The sequence below is a fragment of the Diabrotica undecimpunctata genome, chromosome 6, assembly GCF_040954645.1.
Source record: "Diabrotica undecimpunctata isolate CICGRU chromosome 6, icDiaUnde3, whole genome shotgun sequence".
Taxonomy (NCBI): domain Eukaryota; kingdom Metazoa; phylum Arthropoda; class Insecta; order Coleoptera; family Chrysomelidae; genus Diabrotica; species Diabrotica undecimpunctata.
Window position 1 is genome coordinate 6,654,515 of NC_092808.1, and position 26,951 is coordinate 6,681,465.

General features: G+C 32.0%; 3 protein-coding genes across 4 annotated transcripts in view; 1 reads left to right on the forward strand and 2 right to left on the reverse strand.

Annotated features, from left to right (window-relative positions):
- Positions 1-1,237: 1,237 nt before the first annotated feature.
- On the reverse strand, positions 1,238-5,515 carry LOC140443055 (pentatricopeptide repeat-containing protein 1, mitochondrial). Its single transcript, XM_072534106.1, has 7 exons — positions 4,973-5,515; positions 4,588-4,878; positions 2,998-3,261; positions 2,334-2,755; positions 2,146-2,276; positions 1,613-1,787; positions 1,238-1,503 (listed from the first exon to the last, which is right to left on the reverse strand). Exons 1-7 carry the CDS (start codon positions 5,406-5,408, stop codon positions 1,279-1,281), a joined length of 1,944 nt encoding a protein of 647 aa, XP_072390207.1. The 5' UTR covers positions 5,409-5,515; the 3' UTR covers positions 1,238-1,278.
- Positions 5,516-7,289: 1,774 nt separating this feature from the next.
- Positions 7,290-26,697, reverse strand: eIF3l (eukaryotic translation initiation factor 3 subunit l). The gene is made up of 4 exons (XM_072534110.1): positions 26,539-26,697; positions 25,916-26,173; positions 8,110-9,324; positions 7,290-7,477 (listed from the first exon to the last, which is right to left on the reverse strand). Exons 1-4 carry the CDS (start codon positions 26,569-26,571, stop codon positions 7,343-7,345), a joined length of 1,641 nt encoding a protein of 546 aa, XP_072390211.1. The 5' UTR covers positions 26,572-26,697; the 3' UTR covers positions 7,290-7,342.
- The window catches only part of iPLA2-VIA (calcium-independent phospholipase A2 VIA), a 30,790-nt gene continuing 30,155 nt past the window's right edge, over positions 26,317-26,951 (forward strand). The window contains exon 1 of one of the 2 annotated variants that reach the window (XM_072534109.1): positions 26,317-26,472. In XM_072534109.1, the coding sequence (XP_072390210.1) occupies positions 26,445-26,472 (28 nt within the window). In that variant the 5' untranslated portion in view covers positions 26,317-26,444. The remainder of the gene's footprint in view (positions 26,473-26,951) is intronic. The other variant, XM_072534107.1, reaches the window with a different exon arrangement.

Sequence of the window (26,951 nt, forward strand, 5' to 3'; positions counted from 1 at the left end):
CTTAAAAAATCGTCAATATGATATCGTCATCGTTTCATAGTCTTTATTAGGTCCATCAAAATAAACTGGCTGCGGTGGTTAGGTCACATAGAGAGAATGAATGAGATGGAGCCACCAAAACATATTTATAACCAAAGAATAGATGGAGTGAGAAGAATAGGCAGACCCAGAGCACGATTTAAGGATCAGATGGAGGAAGACTTGAGAATGTTGGGAGTACGAAACTGGAAAGCCAAGGCGAAGAATATGAGAGAATGGAGACATCCTTGAGCAGGCCAAGACCCACCATGGGTTGTGCCAATGATGAATGGTATATTTACCAACTTTGTACTCATTGGATAACTTGGTTGCATATTCACCTTCATCTAATAGTTTTTTTTTTTAATAAAAATATCGGGAAAGAAACGAAAGGCAGAATTTACAAAACAGTCATCAGACCAATAATGACATACGCGGCAGAAACAAGACATGACACAGAGAGAACAAAAAGGATGTTAGAAACAGCAGAGATGAAAACACTTAGAAAAATTGATGGTAAGACACTATGGGACAGAGCTAGAAGTACAGATATACGACATAGATATATAGCAAGGTGGAGAACATCAAAAACTGGGTAAGAAATAGAAGAGTAGAATGGAACGATCATATAAGCCGAATGACAACAAATAGAGTAGTAAAGACGCCAAGAGACGGTTCCCCAATAGGAAGACGATCAGTAGGAAGACCACGCAAACGATGGAATGACAACTTACTGGAGGCACATTGAAAAATAGATAGAGTCATGTCTATATAAAAAGAAGAAGAAGAAGAGATCTAATAGTTTATTAATATCGTATTTATCTTTCATAGAAAGGACAACACGCTTACGCAATTTCTATCAAGAAGTGTTTGCTTTTGACGCGACAAAATTTCGTTTATTGCCTATCGGCTACTCAGAAGTGACTAATACATATATACGAATATTTACAACCGGCAATAATTCCAAGAATGTGACGTATACACTATTTTGACCGATATTAAATGGCCCTCTTGCCTATGTTAAATGCCGAGAGACAGTTATTTAATGGGAATCAGCGTCTTGTAAAAATAGTGGGAGTCGGGAGTTCGGATAAGCGGTCGGTCGTTCGGTTGATCGATGTTCGGATAATCGACGCTACTGTATTAGTAGTCAGCGAAAAATTGTATATAAGGAAGATACCCAGCGGCCGCACTACTAAGGAAGCAATGATGTACACACTTGCTATAAAAATTTATTTTACAAAATTAACATGCCAGAAACTATTTTTTATGCCTAACTTTAGTTGATGTTTTAACCTTAAACAAAGATTGCCGTCTCGGCTTAAATCTAGCTGTGTCTTTTGGCGTGTACTTGTGGTCGTTCTCATTGGTTTCTCTGAACTGTTGCCATGGATGTACATTCTCAGAATCGTCGACTCTGACTTCGTTTATAAATCGTTTGTATCGGATTTTAAACAGTGCTTTATTTTTTATAAAAGATGTCGTCTGAAACAGAAAAAAATTAATAAAAATATATAGGTCAGAAAGGTAAAATTTAAAAAAAACGTATAACTGCACATAGAACTCGTTTTTCTGCACAAAAATATTACGATACCTTTTCTATGTTCGGTTTATAAAGATTTGCTTTAAATTCTGACAATTTCTCTATAAATTTCTTATTGGGCGGAACGTTTTCTGTCGAACATAAGTCCATAATGTACATCACATATGCAATGTTCATTTGATAGCAAGCTTGGCTTAACATAGCTCCCAGGATTTCGGTGTTTAAGCTGAAACAATAAATGTGGATTAAAACCTCAAACAGAACTGTTATAAATTCACTTTGGATGTATGTGTTTAGCATGGATATGGCAATAAAAATCTTTTTACGTTTCAAAAACGTCGAAAAAGCTATAAAATCATGAAAAAAGTGTCGGAAGGTTTGGAAAAAACGAAAGATATGTTATAAAAGCGTCGAAAAAAGTTTTGAGAAGCTTTTGTACCTTGAGAATCCTTTGAAAAAGCCTCAAGATAATAGAAAAAACTTTGATAGCGTCAAAAGCATTCGAAAAGCATCGTAGCAATTCCCTCAAGTGGCTTAGGGACGATCTGCTACTCATATTTCTCAGTGAAATAACAAGAACTTACGTATAACTCGCCTCCTTCATTTCGCTTACGAGTTGAACACAGTCATCCTCAGTTTTGCAACCTATCGCCAAAACTCCATAAGTAATCAAGTCGGGTCTGTAGCCATTTTTCTTTATTAACTTCAAGACGTCCTAAAAAAACAATTCTATTAGTCTTGTCTACGACTTCAATGACATTTACTGACATACCTTTGCCGCATTATTATCAGATCTCATATTTCTCTTCTTTATCAGCATATTGAAAAAATCTAGATCTGGTTTAACATTAAACTTCCTCATTGCGATCAAAAGTTCTTGCTCGGCAGCCAAAGTATCTGGAATACAGTCTAATAATTGAGTAAATGTTTTAATATCTGGTGAACATCCACGATTTTCCATTTCTTCTAAGAACCCTCGACATCCGCCTAACAGCAGAAGACGATGCTCAGGTTCTTTCACTTCAGTGAGACTGATTATACTGCCTAAATGGGGAATTTTTGCTAGAAGGTTCGGCCTGAAATTTACAGCATCGACTAGTGAATTTTGAACTTGAACTGTTTGACTTTGATTGGAGTTTGTAGATTCTGTTGTTTGTACATCTTGAGGTGGTGGTGGTGGTATTCTTGTATTTCCTAAAACACAATATAAACAAAAGTAATTTTAAAATATGAAAGCTAACACAGGCTAAATGGAATTGGAGATTTTCATGACCAAAGCCAGAATTGCCAATATTCCTCTTTCAGGTTCAATATGATAAGATATTTATTAATGTCTGTGGAAATATTGTCCTGATTATATCACTTTTTGGATATCTAAATCTAATATTTATCCTTAACTCATAAAATTACTATAACTATAGAACAATATTTCTTACCTTCTTCCAGCTGTTTAATATTTGGCGCTTCAATCATTTTTCGATGCTTGCAAATAGTATCAATGACATCTTTTGTTGTTTCCACATCTCCCAAATTGCAATCTCGAACACACCGCAACAACAGATTAAAAGTATAAATACTGGGTTTAATATTTTTATCAACTAGTTTTCTCCAAACAAGCAAAGCGTGTCTGAATCCAACTTCTTTGTCACTGATGCAAGATTGTAAAAGGAAATTTATGGTGTCATCTCTAAGACGAATTTCTGAAAGTAATAGAAAATATTCATATTACAGTAAAAAAACATATATTACCATTTATATATAAAATAGGAAAAACTACTTATAGCAAGATATTTTGACAATTCAAATACAAAGAGAAATATATACTCAAAAGCATCAAACTTTTCTAGAAATACATTTTTCTTGTTTATTTTTAATTAAACTCATAAAAACTCTTTCAGACGAGATTGTTTCCATTGGTCTACAAATTTTGGCCCCTAAGTGCTTTTTTGAGGATTCTAAAAAGATGGAAGTCACAGAATAACCCTGGAGTATAAGGTAGAGATACTGGTATTTCTCATCCTACTGCATAAGTTTATGCCTAATTACACTGCAATATGAGGTCCAGCTTTATAGTCTGAAGAATGAGTTCCTTATTTTTTTATTTAAGTAATTATATTGTATCATTAATAATGCCGATAAATCAAAATCTTGTATAAAATAAATGTGAAAATGATACAGGCTATCAAAGTAATTGTTGCAATTACTTGTCAGACTAATAACAGCATTTTACCATGAGTAGTGGCATATCTTACTTTTTTGTAATGTTACTCACTCCATTAACAAACAATTTGGACCAAGTTTTATCAAAGATCATTGTGCAATTGAAAAGATTACAAACTCTTGATAAAATTGATTGAAAAGTTGCTCTCAATCAATTGATTGAAAAAATATTGAAAATGTTAAATCATATGTGAAAACATATTAAACAATTCTGTAATTTGGTTTTACCATTTTAAACTGCTTAATGTTTTTTTAGATGTTCTGGTTTGTAGATATGGATTTTTCTTAACTATCTAATTTTCTGTATAACATTTATAAGGCCAAGACAAAGCCTGGATTCTTTTTTGACTTTTATGCACATATTGTGTATGTTATCACAGAAAGAAATAGGACAGATGCCCATCCATATTAGTCAAAAGCTATATTATGATTTTTTACTCAATAAAAACATGTATTTCCTCAAATCTCACAGATTCTTTTGATAAAAGATGGACCTAAATAAGTCCAGGTGATTTCCTCTTTCACTGATGTTACAGACATCAATACTTTTCAATCTACAAGCCTTTTTAGCACAATTTTAGAAAAACCAGTCTCTTTTATATCTTATACACCTTCATATAGGTATCTGAGTAAAACAATCTTTAGTTACCCAAAATTATTACAAATTTTGATTTTTGATAAAACAAACTAGGTATATTAAATAATGTAATAAAAATTCAAACTAAAAAATCCCAATAGCCAATTAAAATGCAGTTAATTTTCTGATATGAAAGATCAAACGATAGAAAATAGATCTATAAACTTACTTTTTGAAATCATTTCATCTACCAAAGAAAACGCCATAGGAAGATCTCCGCATCTTCCAAAAGCTTTAATCATAACATTGTAGTTAGTATCGTTAGGTTGGTAGCCTTTCTCTATCATAATTTCTCTTAACCTAGTAGCTCTTTTCAGCCCGTCTGTTAGAGGCCATGGACTGTTTGCACATGCATTAAATAGAGCCGTATAAGTACCAGCTGTGATTGTTAATCCACGTTTTTTCATGTCATTGTACAACATAAAAGCTTTCTTTGTATAACCAACTCGTCCACAGGCTCCTAAAATATGTAAAACAATATTAATTACAGCATATTACAAACTTTGAGATGGCTAAACTGAATGTTATGGAGAAATAAAAGTTTTAAAAGATACCTAGAAGCAAGTTGTATATATAATTTTCAGGTTTCACTCTGTCCTCCTTTAACATTCGAACCTCTACAACATCTATGGCCTCTTTAATCTTCCTCTTATTGATTAGATCCTTAATTATATCTGCATACCGTTTAGTGCTTAGCTTTTGAGATCTTAGAGGTTTTTCTGTAAAATACTTCTCTTCTTTGGCATCATCTTCCACTAAAATATCTTCTTGTTGTTGCGTTCCGAATGTATCAGGATCTGATTTTAATTTTACTAAAAAGTTATGTTCACTGTTAGAAGGCTTATTTTCTGTTAATTCTGGTTTTTCTCCATGTTTATAAAGGGAAGTTGTTTGTAGTTGAAAGCTGGAAGTATGTACGACAGTTGTTTTGATCGTGTTTTCTAGTAAGTGTAGCTGTTTGATACATCTTAGTATAGGAGTTCTAAACATTTTAAATAAATAACACCATGCGAGATAATTTTAAAAATATTTTTAAACAAAATATAACCTATATGACAGTCAGAGTCAGAAGAGTACATAGTCCAGTCCTGTAGTAAGGTAACAAGGTAAGTCCTATAGAAAAAGTTGGGAGAGAGTTTCTAACGCCAAATGCGGACGGGCTGAAACTAATTTCATTTGACGGCAAATGAGTGATTACTATGTTGAAACTAACACATTTTTTTACGTGGATACTCAAAATTATTTATAAATAAGTTATGGTAAATTTAAAGTAATTACTATTTAAATTTAAGTTGTGATTTTAGTAGAATTTGCTACAATTTTCGTTTTTTGGAAAACATTGTATAGTATTATTTGGGTAAATATATAAACTAGTGACACCACGGCAACAGCACTTACATCAATGTCCTCTTTCCTTGTCTAAGCCATCACCTAACGTGACTAGTAGCGCCGTCGTGATTATAAACGCCTGGACCCATGCAATTCATTCTCCCCACCTGTCCTATTTCACATACACTACTATTTATTGTATATACTGTGATGAGTTTCTTCTTCTCTTTCTCCTGTTTATAATTTTCACTTATATATTTAGGCAACTAACATTACAACCTTCTGGTTCTGAAATTGTTTTCTTGTAGTAAGTTAAATAGTATGTTTATATGAGATAAGCCACAACTGGTTGTAATGAAAATTAAATTTTTTATTTGTTTTTGACGTTACGACCTCCACTCCGGAAATCGTGTTCAAATTTTTTTAATTAAAATTAAAATAAGGTTATACACCTGTTTATGTATTCTTAGCTTAATATGGTGAGCATGCCACCTCAAATCTGGCCAATCTACACTGTGCGTTACGAAAAAGAGGCCACCTAAAATGTTTACCATTTTTTAATTTTTACGAATCATACCACAAAGTGATTGTCATTAGATGTTTGTGTAATGTTTAAGAATATGTTCTAAAGCAGTATGCAATCATTTTTTAAATAACAAATGTCAAAAAATAACTTCTTCCAAAATAAAAAAAAATTAACATTGTACATTTTTTCTGTTTTCTTTATAAAATTACAATTAAGTCGTGATTATTAATACTGTGTATTACCACCTCTATTGTGAATTACACTCCTCAAGTATCAAAGATCAAATTCTGGATGTCGTTTTGAGGAAAAACTTCCCACTCTTGGGTACGTGTGGCCGCGCGTTGTCTTGCATAAAAATTAAGTTTTCGCTGGCAAACCCAGCAAAAGACATTACATGCTCGTCTAGAATTTCGGTAATGTATCGGTGTGCATTCAACGCTCCTCTATCAATAAATACGAGATCAGTATGGCCCTCGAATGAAATGCCTGCTCAAAACATTACCGAACCTCCTCCAAAAGCAACACATACTCGTCGAACACAAGCAGCATATCGTTCCTCACGTCTTCTGTATGTTTTGATGTGAACATCTGAACCATCCTAGACTCATGACTAAACAAAACATTTTTCCAATTTTCTATCGTCCAATGCTCGTGGACTCTAGCAAACTGTAGTCGGCGTTGTCGATGTGCTGCTGTTAACTAAGTCCTGTTGCTGGAAAGCGAGCCCTTAGACCAAATTCCCTCAACATTCTTCTCACGGTAAAAGTATTTAAAGTCCACCCGTGAGTATTTTGAAAACGGTTTTGGATTGATCTAGCCGTAAAGAACCGGTTTTGCAAAGAAGTGCGTTGTAAAGAACGGTCTTCTCTGGCCGTCGTGATTCTTCTCGGGCCTGCCTGATCCTGGTCGTCTTTCGTGAGATCCAGTCTCTACGAATCGTTGGTAAATTTTTTGTGACTAAGATTGTTACGTATCGTTTACAATATGTAACATAAAACTAAAAAAAAACAACAAAAAATGTTTATAGACTGTATTACAAAAGGTTATTCTTGTAATTTAGAAAATACAATTATAATTTCAGTTGGTGAAGTTTCCTGTTGAGGTCTTCAAACTTAATAATCTTCCTAATGAAGAAATCTCCATATCTGTGCGCTACCTTAGTGTCAGCAATATGGATCATGTCATTATCTATGTAGAAGTCAAGCTAAAAAAAAAAAGAATTTAATCAATAGGTGGGGCAATATTAAAAGTTTATGAACCCAGATAAGTGACAAATTTTATGACAGATTGGGATACTGTTTAGCCGTAGAAGGTCGAATATTTGAATCATTTCTGTAGGGCATAAATAATTATTTCTTCTTTAATTAGGAATTATTTTTTATTTTCAATAAGAGTATATTTTTTATTTTATCTTTTTAAAGAAACGCGCTTTTATTTTTAATTCAACCACAAAAAATTGTTCACATTATTAAAAACCGATCCAAATGCACAGCTTTATAAAGGTCAGTGTTTTTTTAACGAGTTTATGTACTCTAAGAAATGAACCGGGCATACGTAATGAAAACAAACATCGAATTCGAATGACGGAAATGTGCATCCCATCCATTGTTACGTGCTACTAAATGATTTTCAATGATTTTCTGTCGTAGTGTCGGAGGAGATCTGGGACTACAATTACCTCGTACGAGACAATATTGGCGATTTTCGCGCTTTTATGTAGTGTACAATATCTAATCCAAAACTTAAAGTACTGTATTAAAAAACTCACATACAGCTCTGGTTTTGGTGAATAATACTCAGAGTTGCACCGTGGTTAACGATATAATATTAACTTACCTCTGATCCACTCTGGAACTTTCCTTCTAAACCGGAGGCACCTTTGGACCAAACAACATTCTTCATCTTATGCTTAAAGCATAATAAATGTATGACCAAAGATTCGATTTCTTTATCCAAGTCTCTTCCTTCGTTATTTCTGCTATTCTGAGCCATAAAGGTGGCCAATTTGCTCAGCGGCAAAGTAGTGTACAGTTTCAAGTAGCTTCTGATGGTCGGCAACATTTTCTGTTGAGCCACTTCATCCATAAAGACGGCAGTTTGGTGCTGAATAGCCTCTTTTGAGTAGTCCCCTGAGACGGAATCGATCGGAGGTGGGTAAGGGGACAAAAATTTAGGACAAGCGTATACGAAGCTGTTCTCGAATTCTGCTAAGTCGCCGTACTGCATTTTGTACATCTTTTCGTGGTAGCTTTTCTCTCTCAAGACTTGCTGGATTGACTCATCGACACATTGGGGATGTAAAACCAAGCAAATCGCTAACAAGTGATACATCTGATCGGTTTGTTTGTTAATCTGATCATGTTGATACGTTTTGGAGGCAAATAGTTGTTTAGTACGCTGTATGTACAATAAAATTGATGAAAACGTTCTTATAGCGTCGGAATACCTTCGCATCATCATGTAAGCAAAACCTACATAGTACGAAGTTGATATTTGGCAGGCGGGAATGTGGGCATATTGCGACTTCTTGTGTACTTCAATATTTTCCAATACTTTAATAGCTTGATAGTAATCTCCTAATAAGGAGTGAAGTCTTAGAAGTCCCACCAACGAGAAATATCCTAGCATTTTGTATAAAGAATGGCTGCCGAATTCGCCAGAAACAGACTCCGGATCACCACCGCTAGCGTACACTTCCAGCTGCTGCTTAATGTTACTCTTATCTACCAAAGAGTGCAAAACGTTAAGAACGCACAACACATTCCACACTTTATTATTAGAGTTCAATGTTTCCAATTCCAAAGGCTTCTTGTTTTGTAAACGAGCTCTGTATTGAGCAAAGGACTGGAACTGGTAGACGAATTCGTCGATGAGTTCCCACAACCAGAGATCGGGTAGTTCGAGTGGGACGGGTTCTTCGGCGCTAAGAATGTAATTAAACAAGTCACAATAGTTGAAGAAGGAATTGAATCGCTGCTCCAAAGACGGACCTCCTTGGATGCGGGCATAAATGTGGCGGAAGTATAGTTCTTTATATAAAATCATAAATACCTGCAAAAGACAAAAAAAAATTAAAAGATTAGTATATATCTGGTATATTAGTATAAAACACTGATAAATTTATAAATGAATCGCTTATTTCAGAAACAAGTCACATTTTGGTGATTTTGAGTTTATAACACCAACATGGATTTCTGTGAGTTACATACAGTTTGTAGTTGTCCCGTAAGCATAGTTATAAGTAGACTTCGGCAAATATGCAAATAAAAATGTAGAAAATATGCGCATAAATATGCACGTGTTTACCCGAAAATATGCAAATATTTTACAAAATATGCATACAAATAAATAAAAAAATCGTAAAATAGTAACAATTTTATTTAAAAAAAAAAGTGTACATAACTAAATATTTCCTACTATTCATTAAGATTTACATTTATTTTAAGTAACTACATCATTTTTAAGTATGAATAAACTTATTTAGAATTATGGTAACAATAAATGACCAAGTGGTGTTCAAAATTTTCTAACAAAAACTTGTGGCTTCTGTCTGAGTACATATATTTATATATGGAAAAACTTCGTTCAACATCAACTGATGTAACGGGAGCATTTTTCAAACTAACCAAAACATTTGGTTCTAAATTAATTGTTTCCGAAATATTTCCAGCTAGAACACTGACTACTTCAGAAAGAATATGGTAACCTTTATTTTTTTCCATAGTAGCTTCAAATTTTTTTAAAATATCTTTTCCAATATTACCTCTAACGTTCCGACAACATGACGCAAATTCTTTTATTAATGCTGTACTTTCGAACAATGACAGTTTTGGTGATTCTAACTGAGTAATTGTTTTTTGAACAAAACTAAAATTTGATTTTATAAATGAAAGTTCTTGTTGAAGCAAGTTACTCTGAAAAGTTTGTTTAGAATCCAAAAGAGATTGGGAACTTTCATCTGTTAACGTATCAATTATGTTCTTTATTTTAACAAAATGATCTGCATAAAAATTAGCTGCTTCTAACCATGTTCCCCATCGCGTTAAAATAGGTTGTGGTGGAAGAGGAATGTTAGGTAGCATTTCTTTATAAAGTTGAATTCTTATAGGAGATTTAAGAAATACTTTTTTGACACTGGATATCATGGTATTTACAAGAGGAAACTTTTTTCGTATTTCCTCTGCAACTCTGTTTAATCCATGCGCTACACAAGTAACATGTATTAAATCTGGGAAAAATATTTTTAAATTTTGTCCTGCTTTCACCATATAAGGAGCAGCATCCGATAAAATAAGCAGTAATTTATTAGAAGGAATAGTTGTCGGAAGAAAAAAAGTTGCTAATGTTTCTTGTATAAAACGCGAAATTGTTAAAGCATTTGTTTTCTCAAGTTGCTGGCATGAAATAAGATGAGATTTTGGTAAGGTATCTTCTTTAAGAACACCAATCAATAAATGAGCAATATACTTTCCTGAGGAATCAGTGGTTTCGTCTACAGATATGTAAAAATAATTATCTGCAATTTCTTCCTTAATATTAGTTAACACCGACGAGTATAGCCCGTTCACATTATTTCTTCTTAGAGACCGATCACTTGGAACATTAAGTTTGCAATATTTTTTTAGAAACGAACTAAAATTTACATTTGCTAATTTTGAAAGCGGTATGTTTGCAGACGCTAATGCGCGACACAAGTCTTCATTAAAAGTTTCTTGCTCATCTAATTTTTTTGAAGTAGATTGGAAACATTTAGCCATTGAAGTTTGATGTTTTCCTCCTATTTTTCCTTTTTTTGCAATGTGTGAAAACTCGAATATTTGGGTCACCTGATGAGATTACATAAATACGCATTACTTCAAAATATAATGCAAGGAAAAATAGAAGGAAAACGGAATTAAGGCCGTAGAAGACTGTCATGGTTGCGTAATTTGAGAGAGTGGTTTGGCTATACCACTAATGAACTTTTTAGGTCAGCTGTAAACAAGGTCAGGATAGCCTTGATGATTTCCAATTTCCGATAGGAGTGGCACAAGAAGAAGAAGCATAGTTGATTTTATACCGATCTAAAATATTCATATATTTCTCAAGCCACTTTAGTCCCAGACTAAGGTTGTTTCTGCACTAAATTGTCAGTTGTCATTTTGCATATCGACGTTTACCATAACCTATAAAATTGATAGTGTTTCTATTGTTTGTTCTTATTGCTGCTTAGCGAAAAGTTGTCTGTATATTGGAAGAAAAACGTTCATATTTTAATATTATTATGAACAAGCATCCACCAACCACCAGTGCCAAAAACGCTAAGGATGGAGAGCCTGCTACTAAAAGGCGTAAGGGAATTAGTAAATCGGATGAATATCAGCGTAATGTTATCAGAAACTCTAGAGTTAAAGGGCAAACATATATTATATTATGAAAAAGACAGTCAAGATTTCATTTCACGTACAAAGCGTCTATGTATCTGTTTATACGTATTTCGCTTTAATAAAGCTCATCAGAACAGCTATTCATAGGCGTTCTCAACGTGTAAAATAAATATTTCATGTCTTTAAAAAGCAACATACAAGCATACCTGAAAAGCCAAACTAGAGAAATTGTTGTAAATGGGTTCCACGCCACTGGAATTTATCCATTGAATAAGACTGTGTTCTCAGATGCAGATTTTATTGCAGCAGAAATTGAGTGTAAAAACCACAGCCATGTAGAACCGCAAGCTATTGAACCTGCTATCCTACCAAAAACACCAGAAGCCAGCAACATCAGTGAACCAGATCCTTCTGGTTTGCAGAAGTTTGTAAGTCCGCAAGCTATTGAATCTGATATCCTAGCAAAAAAACCAGAAGCCAGCAACATCAGTGAACCAGGTCCTTCTGGTTTGCAGAAATTTGTCCATTTGAAATATCGCCAGTGCTGTCGATCAGGAAAAAATCTACAAATCTTGGTTGAAAATCATCGAAATCAAAGGTAATAACTTCTTCACCTTACAAGGAAGCATTAGACCAGCAAAACAGCAAAAAGATATTAAATATACAAGCAGTAAAACGACACATTACAGCTGAGTCCACAAGGGAGGTGAGTAAGAAAAAAATTAAAAACAAATCAGAGAGGCGGCATAAAAAGGAAATCCAAAGTTCTTCTGACAACGATAGTGAGCAGGAATTTCAAGCGGTTGATGAAGATATGGATTTGGAAGAGATTCCTGGTGTAACGGATCCGGAAAATACGGATGTAAATTGTATTTTCTGTGACGGAAAATTTTGTGAGGATTATCGACGTGAAAAATTGATTCAGTGCCTTATGTGCAACTTGTGGACACATATAGATTGTTCTGGTGTAGAAAGAGACGAATATGTGTGTGAATATTGTACATAAAAAATTATAAAATAAAAATAAAAATATTTTTACTAGTAGTCCATATTTATATCACATTTCCGTTTCTTACTTAAATGACACACCGTGAGTGTTTTTATGACATTACAGAAAAAATATCTTACTAGGCAGAAAAACGGACTAGCACAAAAGAGCAAAACAATTCTACATGCCAATTATGTAATTTGAACTTTTTCGACCAAAAAATAGTCAAGATATCAGCAATAAACAAAATGGTAGCCCACATTTGTACCTTCTCCTCTAATATTCAAAAAATCGACTTTTTAAGCTATTTTTGCAACAATTAAGTTACAAATTAACACAAATAACTTTACAAACTCTCATCTTAAAGAATTTTCTCGGTAAAATTGTCACTTTTCCATATAATTTACCGATCTTCACATCTAGTATTTAATATCAAATAGCGATATTACATTGTTTATATATTGTTTATAAGTAAAAAATGACGATTAGTCTTGCATATTTTGTTTATTACATATTTTTATCAAGAAATATATCAAAAGCAGTTATTAGATACCTGTATCAACGACTGCCACAGAAAATCGTGAAAATAGCTACTGAAAATTGCATTTTCTTCGTTCGCGTGATTACTTTCTTCGTAGCCCTTTAAAACTTTTAATAGTCATGGTTTTTATTAAATTTATTTCCTTTGTCGTGAATTTTTAATTATATTTTTTACAGTTTCAGTAACTTTTGTCGTCAACACAAACAGAACAGAACCGCTCGATAATTATTACCATTAAGAAACAATCCCACTGTTTAGTTATTCAATTAAATTAAACCCAAACTCCTTTAACATTAATCAATTAATTGATTTTACCAAGTAAAAATTGGGTTAAGTATCGTATCGGTCGATAAAAGAATAATAAATTCATAGAATTCAGAAAATCCTTTCTCCTTATTTCAGTTCGTGCTGATAGCTGTCAGAAAACTTACCGTAGCATCATGGAAGAGTACAGGAATCAATTGAAATGCAAAAAAGAAGAGTTGGAACAAAAATTAAAAGGCGAATTTGCCAGCAAACAGAGCAAAGTGAAAGAGAAAATCAAGGATGTCTCAGATATGGGATCAGAAGGTACGGATAATATAAAAATTATTACGATTAAATAAGTCTTTAAGTTTTAAAAAGATTTTTATTTAAAGTTATCTCTAATTAAGGGGATTTTCCGATAACTACGTTGTCATACAAAGAAAATACAAGGATGTAGACCATTCTTTCACGGTTTTTGCTCAGGATTTTAAAGAACCGCTTCAATTGACATGCTATTTGAAATGCGCATAGTAAATATATTAAAAAAAAGTTCTACAGTGACTATGTGCGCTTTAACTCCAAGGGTGTGTGCCGCCTCTTCCCTGGGGTGGAAATATTTAATCTTTAAATCCTCCGAAATCGATAGAGAATGCAATTTATAGCAAAAAAATGTATACGGACTTCTCTCGGTAAGTTAATATTTTCCAAGTGTTTCACGCTTGAAATTGTTGATTTCCTACCTAAAAATGCTTGTTTTTGGGTGGTTTTTCAAAAATAACTAGCAAAAAAAATTAATTGGAAAAATTTTATTAAATTTAAAAAATTAATTCATTACTAAATTGAAGTTTTTTGCAAATGTAGGCATTTTAAAATGGTTTAACTGGTTAAAATTTTAGTAGGACACTTTTTTTACGTGGAATAAGATTAATTTTCATTTTTATGGAAAAGCCAATAACTTAATTTCTTGTTTCTTACTTTTTTTAATAAAATATTCATGTTTTTGAAGTTATACTTCTATACGCGCGCTCCACGTTGGAAATTTGTATGGGAGTGAATCTGTGAAATCATTACATCTGTAAGATAATGAGTAAGAGAGAGACAGAAGATATATTTTCTCTCTCTTCCTCTCTCGAAAATAAAAATGTTCCTTTTGTATATATAATTTAATATTATATATATTATATAAAGATATATATATATATATATACATGTAATATTATACATATAATAAAATATTTATTAATATTATTATTTATGTGATATGTTTTGTATTATTTATTAAATGTTCATAATTATATTAGTCTTTTGCATTTCAAAATAATAATCTCAATAAATCACTGTATGATCCAGAACTGTCAATTTTGAAATATTTTTGTGTCATGTCCTCGGTAGTATAGTAGTCAGTATCCCCGCCTGTCACGCGGGAGACCGGGGTTCGATTCCCAGTCGAGGAGGACTTTTTTATTAATATTATTATATTATTGTTCCTTTTAAATACTTATGAATATTGCAGTTTAATTTGTATTGTATTATTATATTAATAACAAAATAAACAATGAATTTTACTGCAGAGTATGTGTAAAAAAATTTTTGCATTCAACTCCTTTCATATATATATGAAAATCAAAATATACATTTTCATCAAAATATTGATTCAATCCTTCATTGTTAGTAAGTTGTTATTAATTCTGTTTCTCTTTCTGCTATGTCTTACCTATAGAATTACATATGTAATGATTAAGCAGATTGACTCCCAAATAAATTTGTAACGGCGAATGCGTGTATAGAAGTGTAACTTCCACCGGCAGTCCCACTGGACTGCCACACCCGTTTTTTATTTTGTTAATAACTCGGATATTTTCCATCCGAATCACTTATGGCTTAACTTATTTTAGATCTAAGATCTTATTAGATACTTTTAAAAACACTGTAAAATTTTTAGGTACAAAATCGACAATTTCAAGCGTGAATAACTTGGAAAATATTAACTTACCGAGAAAAGTCTGTGTAGAATTTTGGATTTCTCTACCGATTTCGAGTTATTTAAAGGTTAAATATTTGCACCCCCGAGAAGGGATGGCACTCACCCCTAGGGTAAAAGGGCTCTATATAACTTTTTCTTTGACATGTTTCCTTTGCCCATTTCAAATTTCATGCCAATCGGTGCGGTTTTTTCGAATTTTGAGAATTTACAATATTTTACCGTGAAAGAACTGAAATGGGGAAGAATTTTTTGGATTGTGCGAAAACATACCAAAAAGTCGAAGAAAAAAAAAGCGAAAATAACTAGATTTAGATCTTGCTACGTTGTGGCCATCTGCAGTGCAAAATGTGCCGATTAGTTTTTCGTCATCTTCTTCTTCAATCCAGGGATTAGGCATTTGCTGCCTGTTTCGACATAAAATTTGATCCTTCTTAAATTACCTATTTGTAATTGTTTGTTTATAGACTAGGCGGGATCTGTAGAAATTCAGACCATAATGGACATTTTCCATAGGAAGCTATTTTTTTGCTGGAATCCCTTCAGGATGTGCCCTATATCGATAATCTCGATATCCGCCAGCCGCAAACCCTGTGCTAAGTTTTTTATTTAACAAAATCTGAAAACAATTGAAAATTTCTCATTTTTTTGCTCTTATTTTCGTTTATAATTCGGAAAATATTAATCCTAGAGAAAAAATTATAAGAAGATAAAAGTTTCGTTATTCAATTTTCCACAATATTTCGTTAGCTAGAAATTGAAAATTTAATGTTTATTGTTGGAAAAATAGCAATAATTGGAAAAAAAGTACAAAAAAATGAAGTTAATTTTTAATATGTTTAAAACGTGTGCTAAATTTTGTTAAGATCGGTCGGATAGGTTTTGCATAATAATTTTGCAATCCAGCCTACTGGAAAAAAATCGCAAATTTTCAAATTTATAGTAGGCCCTAAATAAGGCCCTCAGATAGTTGCAAATTTTTTTACATATAAAAGAAGGCTCAAACTTTGAAACGCTTTTTGTAAAATTCAAATCGGTTCAGTAGGAGAGCATAGAAAATTTTTTAAAGTTTTAAACATTTTTTAGGCTTATAAACAAATTGAATAACTTTACGAGCTTTAAACATATCAATTTCAAAATTTATACACTTAAAGAACATTAAAAGACACTTCTTTAAAAAAAAAACGATACATTCGGCTTACTGGTTGCCGAGATATTGAAGGTCAAGGTCAGCCCTGAAGATTGTTGTCCTTCCAAAAAAAGAAAAAGACTTAAAAAAAAAATATTGAAGATTGAGTCAAAATAAAGTTTATTTATGAAAAAAAAATTTTTTTTTTCGTTCGTCTTTGTTTTAACAATTTAAATTTTTTATTAACAATTTATAAATACATATTTGTTTACTAAAAGTAACAATTTACTTCAATGTATAAATTGCAAGCTCAAAAAAAATGCACAAAGAAAAAATGCAATTACTTGTTTAACATACAATTGTTTATACCAAATTTCCCAATTTTGCAATTAAAAATGGTATTTGAAAATATGATATTTGAAATCCTTGTCGTCCGAGACATCGACTCAAAAAAAAAGAGCAAAATTGGTTAACAAGAAGCCGAGGTAATGCAATTTTTAGCTCGCGCTATGATTTTGAACTCGCCGATTCACATTTCGAGTGAATGTCCCCCACCACCACCTCTCATGCATTCTGAGCAACATTTTACGCGAAAACGGTTTTTTATTTGGCTTTTTTATGGATGTTGCCATAAAGCGCATTACGTAAAACTTTTCATTTAAAAAGTACTTGACAAAAACGAGCCCTCTATCACTTATGGTTACACGGCAAATGTATGCCAACTTTGACCTTTAATATCTCGGCAACCAGTAAGCCGAATGTATCTTTTTTTTTAAAGAAGCGTCTTTTAATATTCTTTAAGTGTATAAATTTTGAAATTGATATGTTTAAAGCTCGTAAAGTTATTCAATTTGTTTATAAGCCTAAAGAATGCTTAAAACTTTAAAAAAATTTCTAGGCTCTCCTAGTGAACCAATTTAAATTTTACAAAAAGCGTTTGAAAGTTTGCGCCTTCTTTTATGTGTAAAAAAATTTGCAACTATCTGAGGGCCTTATTTAGGGCCTACTATAAATTTGAAAATTTGCGATTTTTTTTCAGTAGGCTGGGTTGCAAAATTATTATGCAAAACCTATCCGACCGATCTTAACAAAATTTAGCACACGTTTTAAACATATTAAAAGGTTTTTCTAGGCGCAATATGGAGCTTGTATGTTAAGTTTAGAAAGTCGAAAACATTTAAAGGATTAACTTCATTTTTTTGTACTTTTTTTCCAATTATTGCTATTTTTTCAACAATAAACATTAAATTTTCAATTTCTAGCTAACAAAATATTGTGTAACATTTAATAACGAAACTTTTAACTTGTTATAATTTTTTCTCTAGGATTAATATTTTCCGAATTATAAACGAAAATAGGACCAAAAAATGAGAAATTTTAAATTTTTTTCAGATTTTGTTAAATAAAAAATTTAGCACAGGGTTTGCGACTGGCGCATATCATGATTATCGATATTGGGCACATCCTGAAGTGATTCCAGCAAAAAAATAGCTTACTATGGAAAATGTCCAATCCAAAACAGATCCCGCCTAGACTATTATTCGATTTCCATTATATATAATATATGTATATATATATATATATATATATATATATATATATATATATATTATATAGATATTTCACATCCATAAAACAGAATCTGTGTGTCCATTGACTTATAAAATATTTATAAAACGATTGTATTATTTCTTGCTTGTGCGACATTGATCAATAATTCCATTATGGAACGGAATATGCAAAAAAGTTATTTAGAAAAGATATAGTCAATGATATTCTTCAGGCTTGGATAATATGCCTAATTCTACAGGGTGATTAAAAACTACATGGCAAACATACAAATTTCTAAAAAGAACACCCTGTATATTTTCTCATATTTTGATTCCTCTCAGGGCTTATCTGTTCTTACAATATGAAATTTCATACTACTATATCGGGTACTTAATGAGTTATAACCATTTTTTTAATATCGCTATGAAATAAACACTCTGTATACAGTGATGAGTGTCTTACCACCCGGCAAAATAGCGGAAAGGATAGAAGACAGATTAAGTTGTGAGATAGTACGAGATAAAGCTAGTTCTTAGACTATTTGACTTCAGTCACAATTATACGGATGACCTCGAAAATATTTTATTTTAATAATTTCTGATATTAGAATAAATGATTGAATAAATTTAGATATATTATAGTAAAAAAACATTAATTAGTAGAGATTTTAAATTATAAATCTTTAAGTTTATTTAATAATAAAAATAACTCTATAATAATAATAACTGAAATATTTGACTAAACTAAAGGTAGGTATGTTCTGTCCGAAAACAATTGTTGTATGTGGAATTGGCGTAATAGTTAGAGACGTGGTCTATTGACAAGAAGATTGGGGTTCAATTCACATTAAGGATAAAATTTTTGTTTTATTATTAGGTAACAAGTTTTCGAAAAACTCATTATGTACAATTTATTCTTATTCCAATGTTATAAAATAGAAATACAAAATAATTCAATTCCAGTTTTGCAGTCTTCAGTTGTGAATGCAAAATAATCCGTTGAAGACTGTTTAATGTCAAATCCATCACTAAACTCTCAGCGTTAATATCAATTCCTCTGTACAGGTAATGCTTTTCAAAACAATTGATAACATTGGAATGGATGTGCGCGAACAGCTGCCTGCTTTACAGCTAACCAAATCATCAAGCCTTCAGCCATCAAATAATAACATATCGAGAAGTGTTTTTGCACGGTAAACAGAAACTTTTTATTGAAAAAACAATTCGTAAAAATGGTTTTAACGGTCGAGGAAAAAGTGCAAATTGTTGTCTGGCATGTGAATGGATTATCAGACAACATGATTAGAGAACAATTTGTAAATATGTTTCCAAATAGGCCGGCTCCATCACGATCAACAATTCAGTCTATTATACGTAATTTTTTTTTACTTATGGATCCGTGTTCGCTCCAAGAGGAGTTCGTAGACGAAGGGAGGTAAACCCAGATTTGGAAAAGGGACACTTTGATTTGTGCAAGTATTGAGCAAAATCCTACCCAATCAACATCTCGTCTCGGAGAACAATATGGAATTTCAAGATTTAGAGTAGGTAAAATTTTGAAAAGACATGGATACCGTCCCTATAAACTTCATAAATCCAACGAACAATTCCCTGGGGATTAATATAGACGTTTAGAATGTTGTCAAACTGCAATGGAAATGTCACATCAAGATGAATATTTTTTAGAGAACGTTTTGATCACCAATGAATGTACGTTTTCATTGCATGGCCGTCACAATTCAATGAATGCTCGGTATTGGTGTCGAGGAAATCCTCGTCAGATTTATGTCGCTCGTACCCAGCGTCCTCGAAAAGTAAATATTTGGGGAGGCATAATAGGGAATCATGTCATTGGTCCATTTTTTATAGACGGTATGTTGACTGGGCGGAAATACTTGGAACTTCTGCAAAATCAAATTGTCCCAGCCCTTCGTAATTTACCAATACCTTTCGATTCCATATGGTTTCAACACGATGGTTGTCCTGCACATAATTCTCGCATCCTCAGTGAATATCTCAGTGTGACTTTTCCTAATCGATTGATTAGTGGTCACGGAGATATTTTTTGGCCTGCAAGATCACCTGATCTTGCACCTTGTGATTTTTTTATGTGGGGATATCATCATCATCCAGCCTCAAAAGTCCACTGCTGAACATAGGCCTCTTCCTCATGTTTCCAACCCCGTCTATCTTGCGCCGCTCTTATCCAGTTTTTATTGAGTCTTCTTAAATCGTCAGTCCATCTTGTAGGTGGTCGACCGACGCTTCTCTTGTCTTCCCTTGGCCTCCATTCCAATAACCTCTTTGTCCATCGCCCATCTGTCATTCTGGCTATGTGTCCTGCCCATCTCCATTTTAGTCTGGGGATATATCAAGTTCAAACTATATGGAATTGAAGACGATAGGCCTAATTCTCTCCAACAATTAAGAGAAAAGGTATGATTCAATGAAAGGTATTAGTCCAGAAACATTAACTAATGTTAGACGAAACTTTTATAATAGATTGGGTGCTGCTAATGGAGGCTTATTCGAACATTTTTTGTAAATACATTTCATTAGAATAAAATATGTTTATTTAGAATATTTTTATAGAATTTCTACCTATTTAAACATTATTTGTAAGTACATTTATTTAGAACGTTCTTTTATGTTTGAAGAATTTTTACTTTATTTTCGAAAGTACGACATTGTTTTTTCAATAAAATTTTCATGTTTTACTATAAACACTTCTAATAAAGACTGAAATAAATGTTTCAAATTTTAATTTTTAAAAAAGTAAAACCTTCATGTTGGATTCAAACCCTGAGCGCCTGGATGAGAACATCGTGTCTTGAACTCTAATCCATCAGATTTTTATAACTATTTAGTGACAGTTTGGGTTATTGTTCTGCTGCTGTTCAAATCATAGTAGAAATTATTCTTCGTTAATAATTTAAAACTTTAGATTAAATAATCACTATTAATTAAATTATTTTATTCACATTTTTGCTTTATTGTGGTCAATCAGTTTTTACTTTATGCGAAATTAAAAAATGGAATACGTCACACATACGACGTTACACATAATAATTTTTATAAAGCATTTCCTATGTAAACTAATTACTTTCCGAGATATTTTTAGTTTCCTTAAAATTTCGGGAATACTTATTAACTTATTTATAACTTAATTTTAATAAGTAGAAATAACTTAAGTCTTCTGTAATAATATAACAAAATTATTTTTATTCAATAAATAACTAATACGAAAGTTATCAGAGATAAAAATGGCTCTGAACCTATTAAAATCATGCGAACAAGCTGAATTTTGCTGAAAATGTCACTTTTTTGGAACCCCAAAGAAAATCCCCCCTCGCAGGGGAAGAAAAACGGCAAAAATCGATTTACCATGAATCTTTATACCTCAAGGTACAATTCTGACAATCACTACAGATGGCAGACAGCAACTGCAGACGGCAGTTGTCGTTGGACTGCAGTTGCAGTTGGTCAGCAGTTCTTCTTCAGGTGCCATCTCCACTACAGAGGTTGGCAATCATCATAGCTATTTTAATTTTTGAGGCAGTAGCTCTAAATAGTTGTTTTGAGCTGCATCCAAACCATTCTCTCAGGTTCTTGAGCCATGAAATTCGTCTTCTTCCGATGCTTCTTCTGCCATCTATCTTTCCTTGCATTATGAATCGCAGGATGCCATACTTCTCGCCCCGCATCACATGTCCGAGATACTGTAGCTTTCTTTCTTTAATTGTAAGTTCAACTTCCTTCTCTTTACCTATTCTACTCAGTACTTCATTGTTCGTAACTTTATCTACCCAGGAAACCCTCATAATTCTTCTATAGGTCCACATTTTATCAATAGGACAGCAGTTGCTGTCGTATTGATTCCGAAGTTAGCAGCAGCTACTTCAGTTATGTGGCGGTATAAAACAGTTGAGGTTGGATATTACATACATAAAAAATATGGATTACGAAATGTTTCAATTTTTACTGCAAGAAAAAGATGACGACGATTTGTTATTGCATTATAGCTTTAGGAAAAATCCTATACAACCTTTGTATTTAACTAGACTGAAGGAAACGACACTACTTCAGCTACAAATTCCACCTAGTATTGTCTACATGGAAGCATTTCCAGTAATGTGCAATGGCTTGTGAAGTGAATATTTAAATTTAGCGTTTTATGGGCATATTTCAAATGATTCATGTTTTTTGTCAAAACTTTAAATCAAAATTTCATGTTATAAGTTTTGAATATTCAATTTTGAAGTCAAAGGAAGTGATAAATTTCATAAGAAAGCTGCATTTTTCACCTTTAAAAAATGCATTTTAATTTTTGTCGTTAAGACATTCTGATCAAAAGATATCAAATTTTTAACATTGAGTTGATACAAATTTGATTTAAAATTGATTTTATGACAAATACTAACATCCATGTATTTACTATTTTTCTAATATTTTTTATGATAAATGAAATTATGAAGTAAAAACAAAATAAGAATATAATTATTAAATTATCTACAAGTAACCACTTATCGAATAAAATTGTTTTGTGTCCTTATTTGAAAAAAGTATAAAAAAACACTGAGAACCGTCAACTTTTAAATAAAAGTCTGCCCTAACAATCTTTATTTTAAATCACGATGTGTATTTTTACATTTAAAATATATATATTGCTTTGTTAGCCCCGAGAAGAAGACTGATAAAGCAATTATTATGACACATCTAAAGATACAAAATCAAGAACTCAAGAAAGAAGACACCCTAGTCTACATAGCTGACCAGTTTTCTTACAAAGCATTGAAGGCTGCTCATTTTAATACTTGGAAAGGTATCTTTCAAAACTATCAGATATCTTGATCGCTCCAATTAAGAGTCCTGCAGGTGAACATCCAGCATAGTAAGGCCGCTACAGCAGAACTTACTACTACTATGAAAAGGTTGAAAGTAACTTTGATAGCTTTGGGTTTACAAGGGCCAAATAAGAAATCTATCGAGCATTGGTATAGAGCCTATATATAGTGGATATGTTGAAGTCCTGATGTGTATAATAGTAAAACAACATCTATCTAACAGAAAAAGCTTTGTTTTGATTTTATCTGTGTTAAATAAATGTGAAAAAAAAAACAAAAATGAAGTAAATTTGGTGTAATAAATAGTTTTTTAGTCTCTACTTTAAAAATATAACATCTTATGGTGGATACTACAATAAGGTTAGTTTTACTTCTCGTCTTTAAATATTCCTTTTTTATATTTTGGTTATACACAATAAATATTATTTTATTTATTATTTGATATTTTTATTACAACTCTTGTTTTAATAGCAAAATTGGATTCAAACTTTACATAAAACTTTAAACAAGATGTAAATCATTACAAGCAGTATGTTATAAGAACCATTTAGAGAATATTCAAGCAAATCTTTCAATTAATCCCCACCCTTTTTTTGGGCATGTTAGTGCTACACATGGGTCTAGTGCTTACCCTAATGTACTGTCTAATAAAGGTAGGGATGTAATAGCTCAAAATGATGATGAAATAGTCAATCTATTTGCCAATTATTTTTCAGATACATATAATGATAGTGAGTATAATTTACCTAATTTTGAATTGGATTATAGTGTGGATTTCCAGATTCTGAAATTTAGTCTGACTGATATTTTCGAGGGGAATATGAGTTTAAAAACTACATATTCTTCAGGTCCTGATGGTATACCTGCAGCACTTATTAAGAACTATATTTTTCCCTTTGAAAACCTTTACTACAATTTTCAATGTATCATTGTCATCATCTGTATTTCCACAATATTGGAAAAATAGTTTTCTTACACCTATCTATAAATCTGGCAATTGTGAGTGTGTTAACAATTATAGAGGTATAACTATTCAATCAGCAATCCCGAAACTTCTTGATAAATTGGTATCGATAAATCTCACCTGGGCTTACAGAAACAATTATTGATGAACAACATGGATTTTATAAGGTGAAGTCAACAGTAACAAACCTTGTCAATTACCAACAACACTTGTTGGGTGCATTTGAGAATAAAATTCAGGTCGGCAGCATTTACACTGATTCCTCAAAGGCTTTTAACCAGGTTACTCATAACCTTTTAGTCCACAAACTTCATGCATCTGGCTTTGGTGACCCCATTGTTAATTGGATTTAAAAGTTTTCTGATGGGACATACACAGCAAGTTTGTATTAACAATTATATTTCAAAAGGATTACATTGTTGTTGTGGTGTCCCACAAGGGTCTCATTGTGGTCTCTTGTTTTTTAACTTGTTCATTAACAATATTGGTAAGGCTATCCAAAACTCACACTTTCTGCTATTTGCTAATGATCTTTTAAGTTATTTCATTGTATACATGATAAATCAGATAGAGACCTCTTGCAAGACGATGTAAATAATATATGTTTATGGTCAAAACAAAATGGTTTAAGCTTAAATCAAACTAAATTAAATGTTCGTGTATTTCATTTGGTCGTATAAATAAATCTAATAGCTAATAGATATGTCCTTGATAGATATGATGTACTCTTGGATTTATGTAGTTACTAAGATTAGAGTTTTGGGTATATTACTGGATTGTTCATTGACATTTAGAAGCCATTTTCTTAAAATTAAGGAAACAGGATTTCATAATCTTGGTTTTATTTATCGTAACAGTCATGATCTCTTACCTATTGTATTCAAATTATTGTATTGCTCTCTGGTACGCTCAGGACTTGAATACTGCTCTACTGTTTGGTCCCTATTCCATCAAGTCTACATTGATGGATTGGAGAGCGTTCAGCAGAAGTTTCTAAGATCTTTAGCTTTAAAAGCAAATATTAATATAAGAAATACTGAAATTCATTTCATAGATTATTCTGTAATAATGTCTCAATTTAACATTGCTACACTGAAGAACCGCAGGTTGAGAGCTGATATGTTATTTTTGTTTAAAATTCTAAACAATGTTATTAATTGTCCCCTGTTATTAGCCAATGTGTACTTAAACACAATACATAGAACTCAACACACTATACTGTTTTATATTCCTTTTCATAGGACTGATTATGCTCGTCATTTTCCCTTGTCGAAAATGCTTAGCTCTTGCAATGACCTCCTATTGTATCCATTCTGTCCAAACATTAATGTTTTCAAAAGGCAACTTAAGAGTCTAAATATGTGATGTTTTTTAACTTTTGTTGTGATTTGATATACTGTTTTAATATACAATTTTTTAGTGTTTAATTGTTTCTTTGTTATTGTTTTGATGTTTATTGTACATGATCTTTACTTTTTACTATTTGCTGTATTTTATTGTAAATGGTTCTACTGTTGAAATAAATAAATAAAACTATAAAATTGTTGAGAATTTTGTCCATATAAGTCTACCTCTTGTTTGCAACAAACAAAACACAAGATTGTAAACTTTTAAGAGGGTCACTCATATTCATACTTTTATAGTTGAGATGGGATTTAAGTATTCCTGCTTGTTGTACTGTCTCCCTATTTGTTTCTTAATTTTTAGCCTATGCTGTTTGTATTTCTAGACAGTGCAGAATTTTTCTAATTCCCAGTATCTCTAAAAAACTTACTAACCATAGTGGCATAAAATTACCAATAAGGGAATACAGTGTAACCTCTTTGAGGGCATAAGTGCATTAGATGGCTATTTGTGGGAAAAAGAGTCAAAAAAATCAAATTAACAGGCTATACTAGCTTAAAGTAATTTTTATGATATAAACATATATTTTCACAATATATATCAAAATTGGAAAATAGGAGTAAAAGTTTCACCCACAATAATATTTAAATACTATTAATTTAACATGCAAATAAACATAAAATACTTACAGGATCATTGTCCACAATAGCAGCTACTTCGTTCTCTTCGGGCCATGGCCTCTTTTCAAAGTAGTCTTCTGTAAGCTTAGGCCATGTGTGTTCATACAATGCTTGCAACTCAAAAATTAATCCCTCATTTACATTGTTACGAAAATAAACCAAGAAGTTTTTCACACTATCCGGCATTTTAAAGTGTTGTCTGTTGTGTTCGTCCAAGTTTGGATCTCCCGTATGAGATCCATAATCATCATATCCATAGTCATAACCCTACAAAAGTAGTCAAATGTTTTAGTTAGTTATGTCTGTATCTAAATCTTAGTTGGCAATTTGTTATTGGTAGGTTCAAACATTCAATACTGCAAATAATATAAAAACTATTTTACTTCTAAGGAACCTTCAGAATTTTTGTTTATTTCTGTAAATATATCAATGTCAAAGTTTTTATTATAGATATGAAACAATATTTTGTCTTATTTGTGTTCAAAAATGAAAAAATTTTTTGTTAAATGTAAAAAGAAAGTTAAAATACATTACAAATATGGGATTAGTGCCTGCCAAACATGTAGGTAAGATTTTTGAAATATAATAAGTAAGTATATGTACAAATATCTTAATTTTAAGAACATATTTACCTGCTCGAAGTCATCGCCGTAGCCCTTCGACATTTTTTACTTGTAAAACAATCTCAAAATAAGTAAATTATTAAAGAATGCGTGGATTTGTTGGTTCTAAGCAATGTCGATTCTCAAAAGGATTGAGGTTATGATTATTTCTGTCACTTTTCATGACGTAGAAAACTGTGTTCGTTTACGATTCTTCCTTTTTTAAGGATGACTGTGTAATTCCATAGGCGGAGGTGTTTATGTAATTTTATTAACAATGAATTTTAAGATTCAGGAAAATTCCTTAACGATTAAGCTTTTATTGATTTGTATTAAGAAGTTTCTCTTTACTGAAAAGCATTAATATTTAACCTTATTTAAAGCTTTTTTTGGCAATTAAAAACAAAACAGTCGCTTTCAGAGTATTGTTTGTATTCGCGGAG

What these genes read in the sequence shown, in the direction of transcription:
- LOC140443055 (XM_072534106.1), bottom strand. Translation starts at nt 5,408, where the DNA reads ATGTTTAGAACTCCTATACTAAGATGTATCAAACAGCTACACTTACTA. An exon ending in ATGAAGGAGGCGAGTTATAC is followed by an intron (nt 1,788 to 2,145) that starts GTAAGTTCTTGT and finishes TTATTGTTTCAG; the next exon opens with CTTAAACACCGAAATCCTGG. An exon ending in ATAAACCGAACATAGAAAAG is followed by an intron (nt 1,504 to 1,612) that starts GTATCGTAATAT and finishes TTTCTGTTTCAG; the next exon opens with ACGACATCTTTTATAAAAAA.
- eIF3l (XM_072534110.1), bottom strand. Translation starts at nt 26,571, where the DNA reads ATGTCGAAGGGCTACGGCGATGACTTCGAGCAG. An exon ending in ACGGCGATGACTTCGAGCAG is followed by an intron (nt 26,174 to 26,538) that starts GTAAATATGTTC and finishes CTACTTTTGTAG; the next exon opens with GGTTATGACTATGGATATGA. An exon ending in CTATTGTGGACAATGATCCT is followed by an intron (nt 9,325 to 25,915) that starts GTAAGTATTTTA and finishes TGTCTTTTGCAG; the next exon opens with GTATTTATGATTTTATATAA.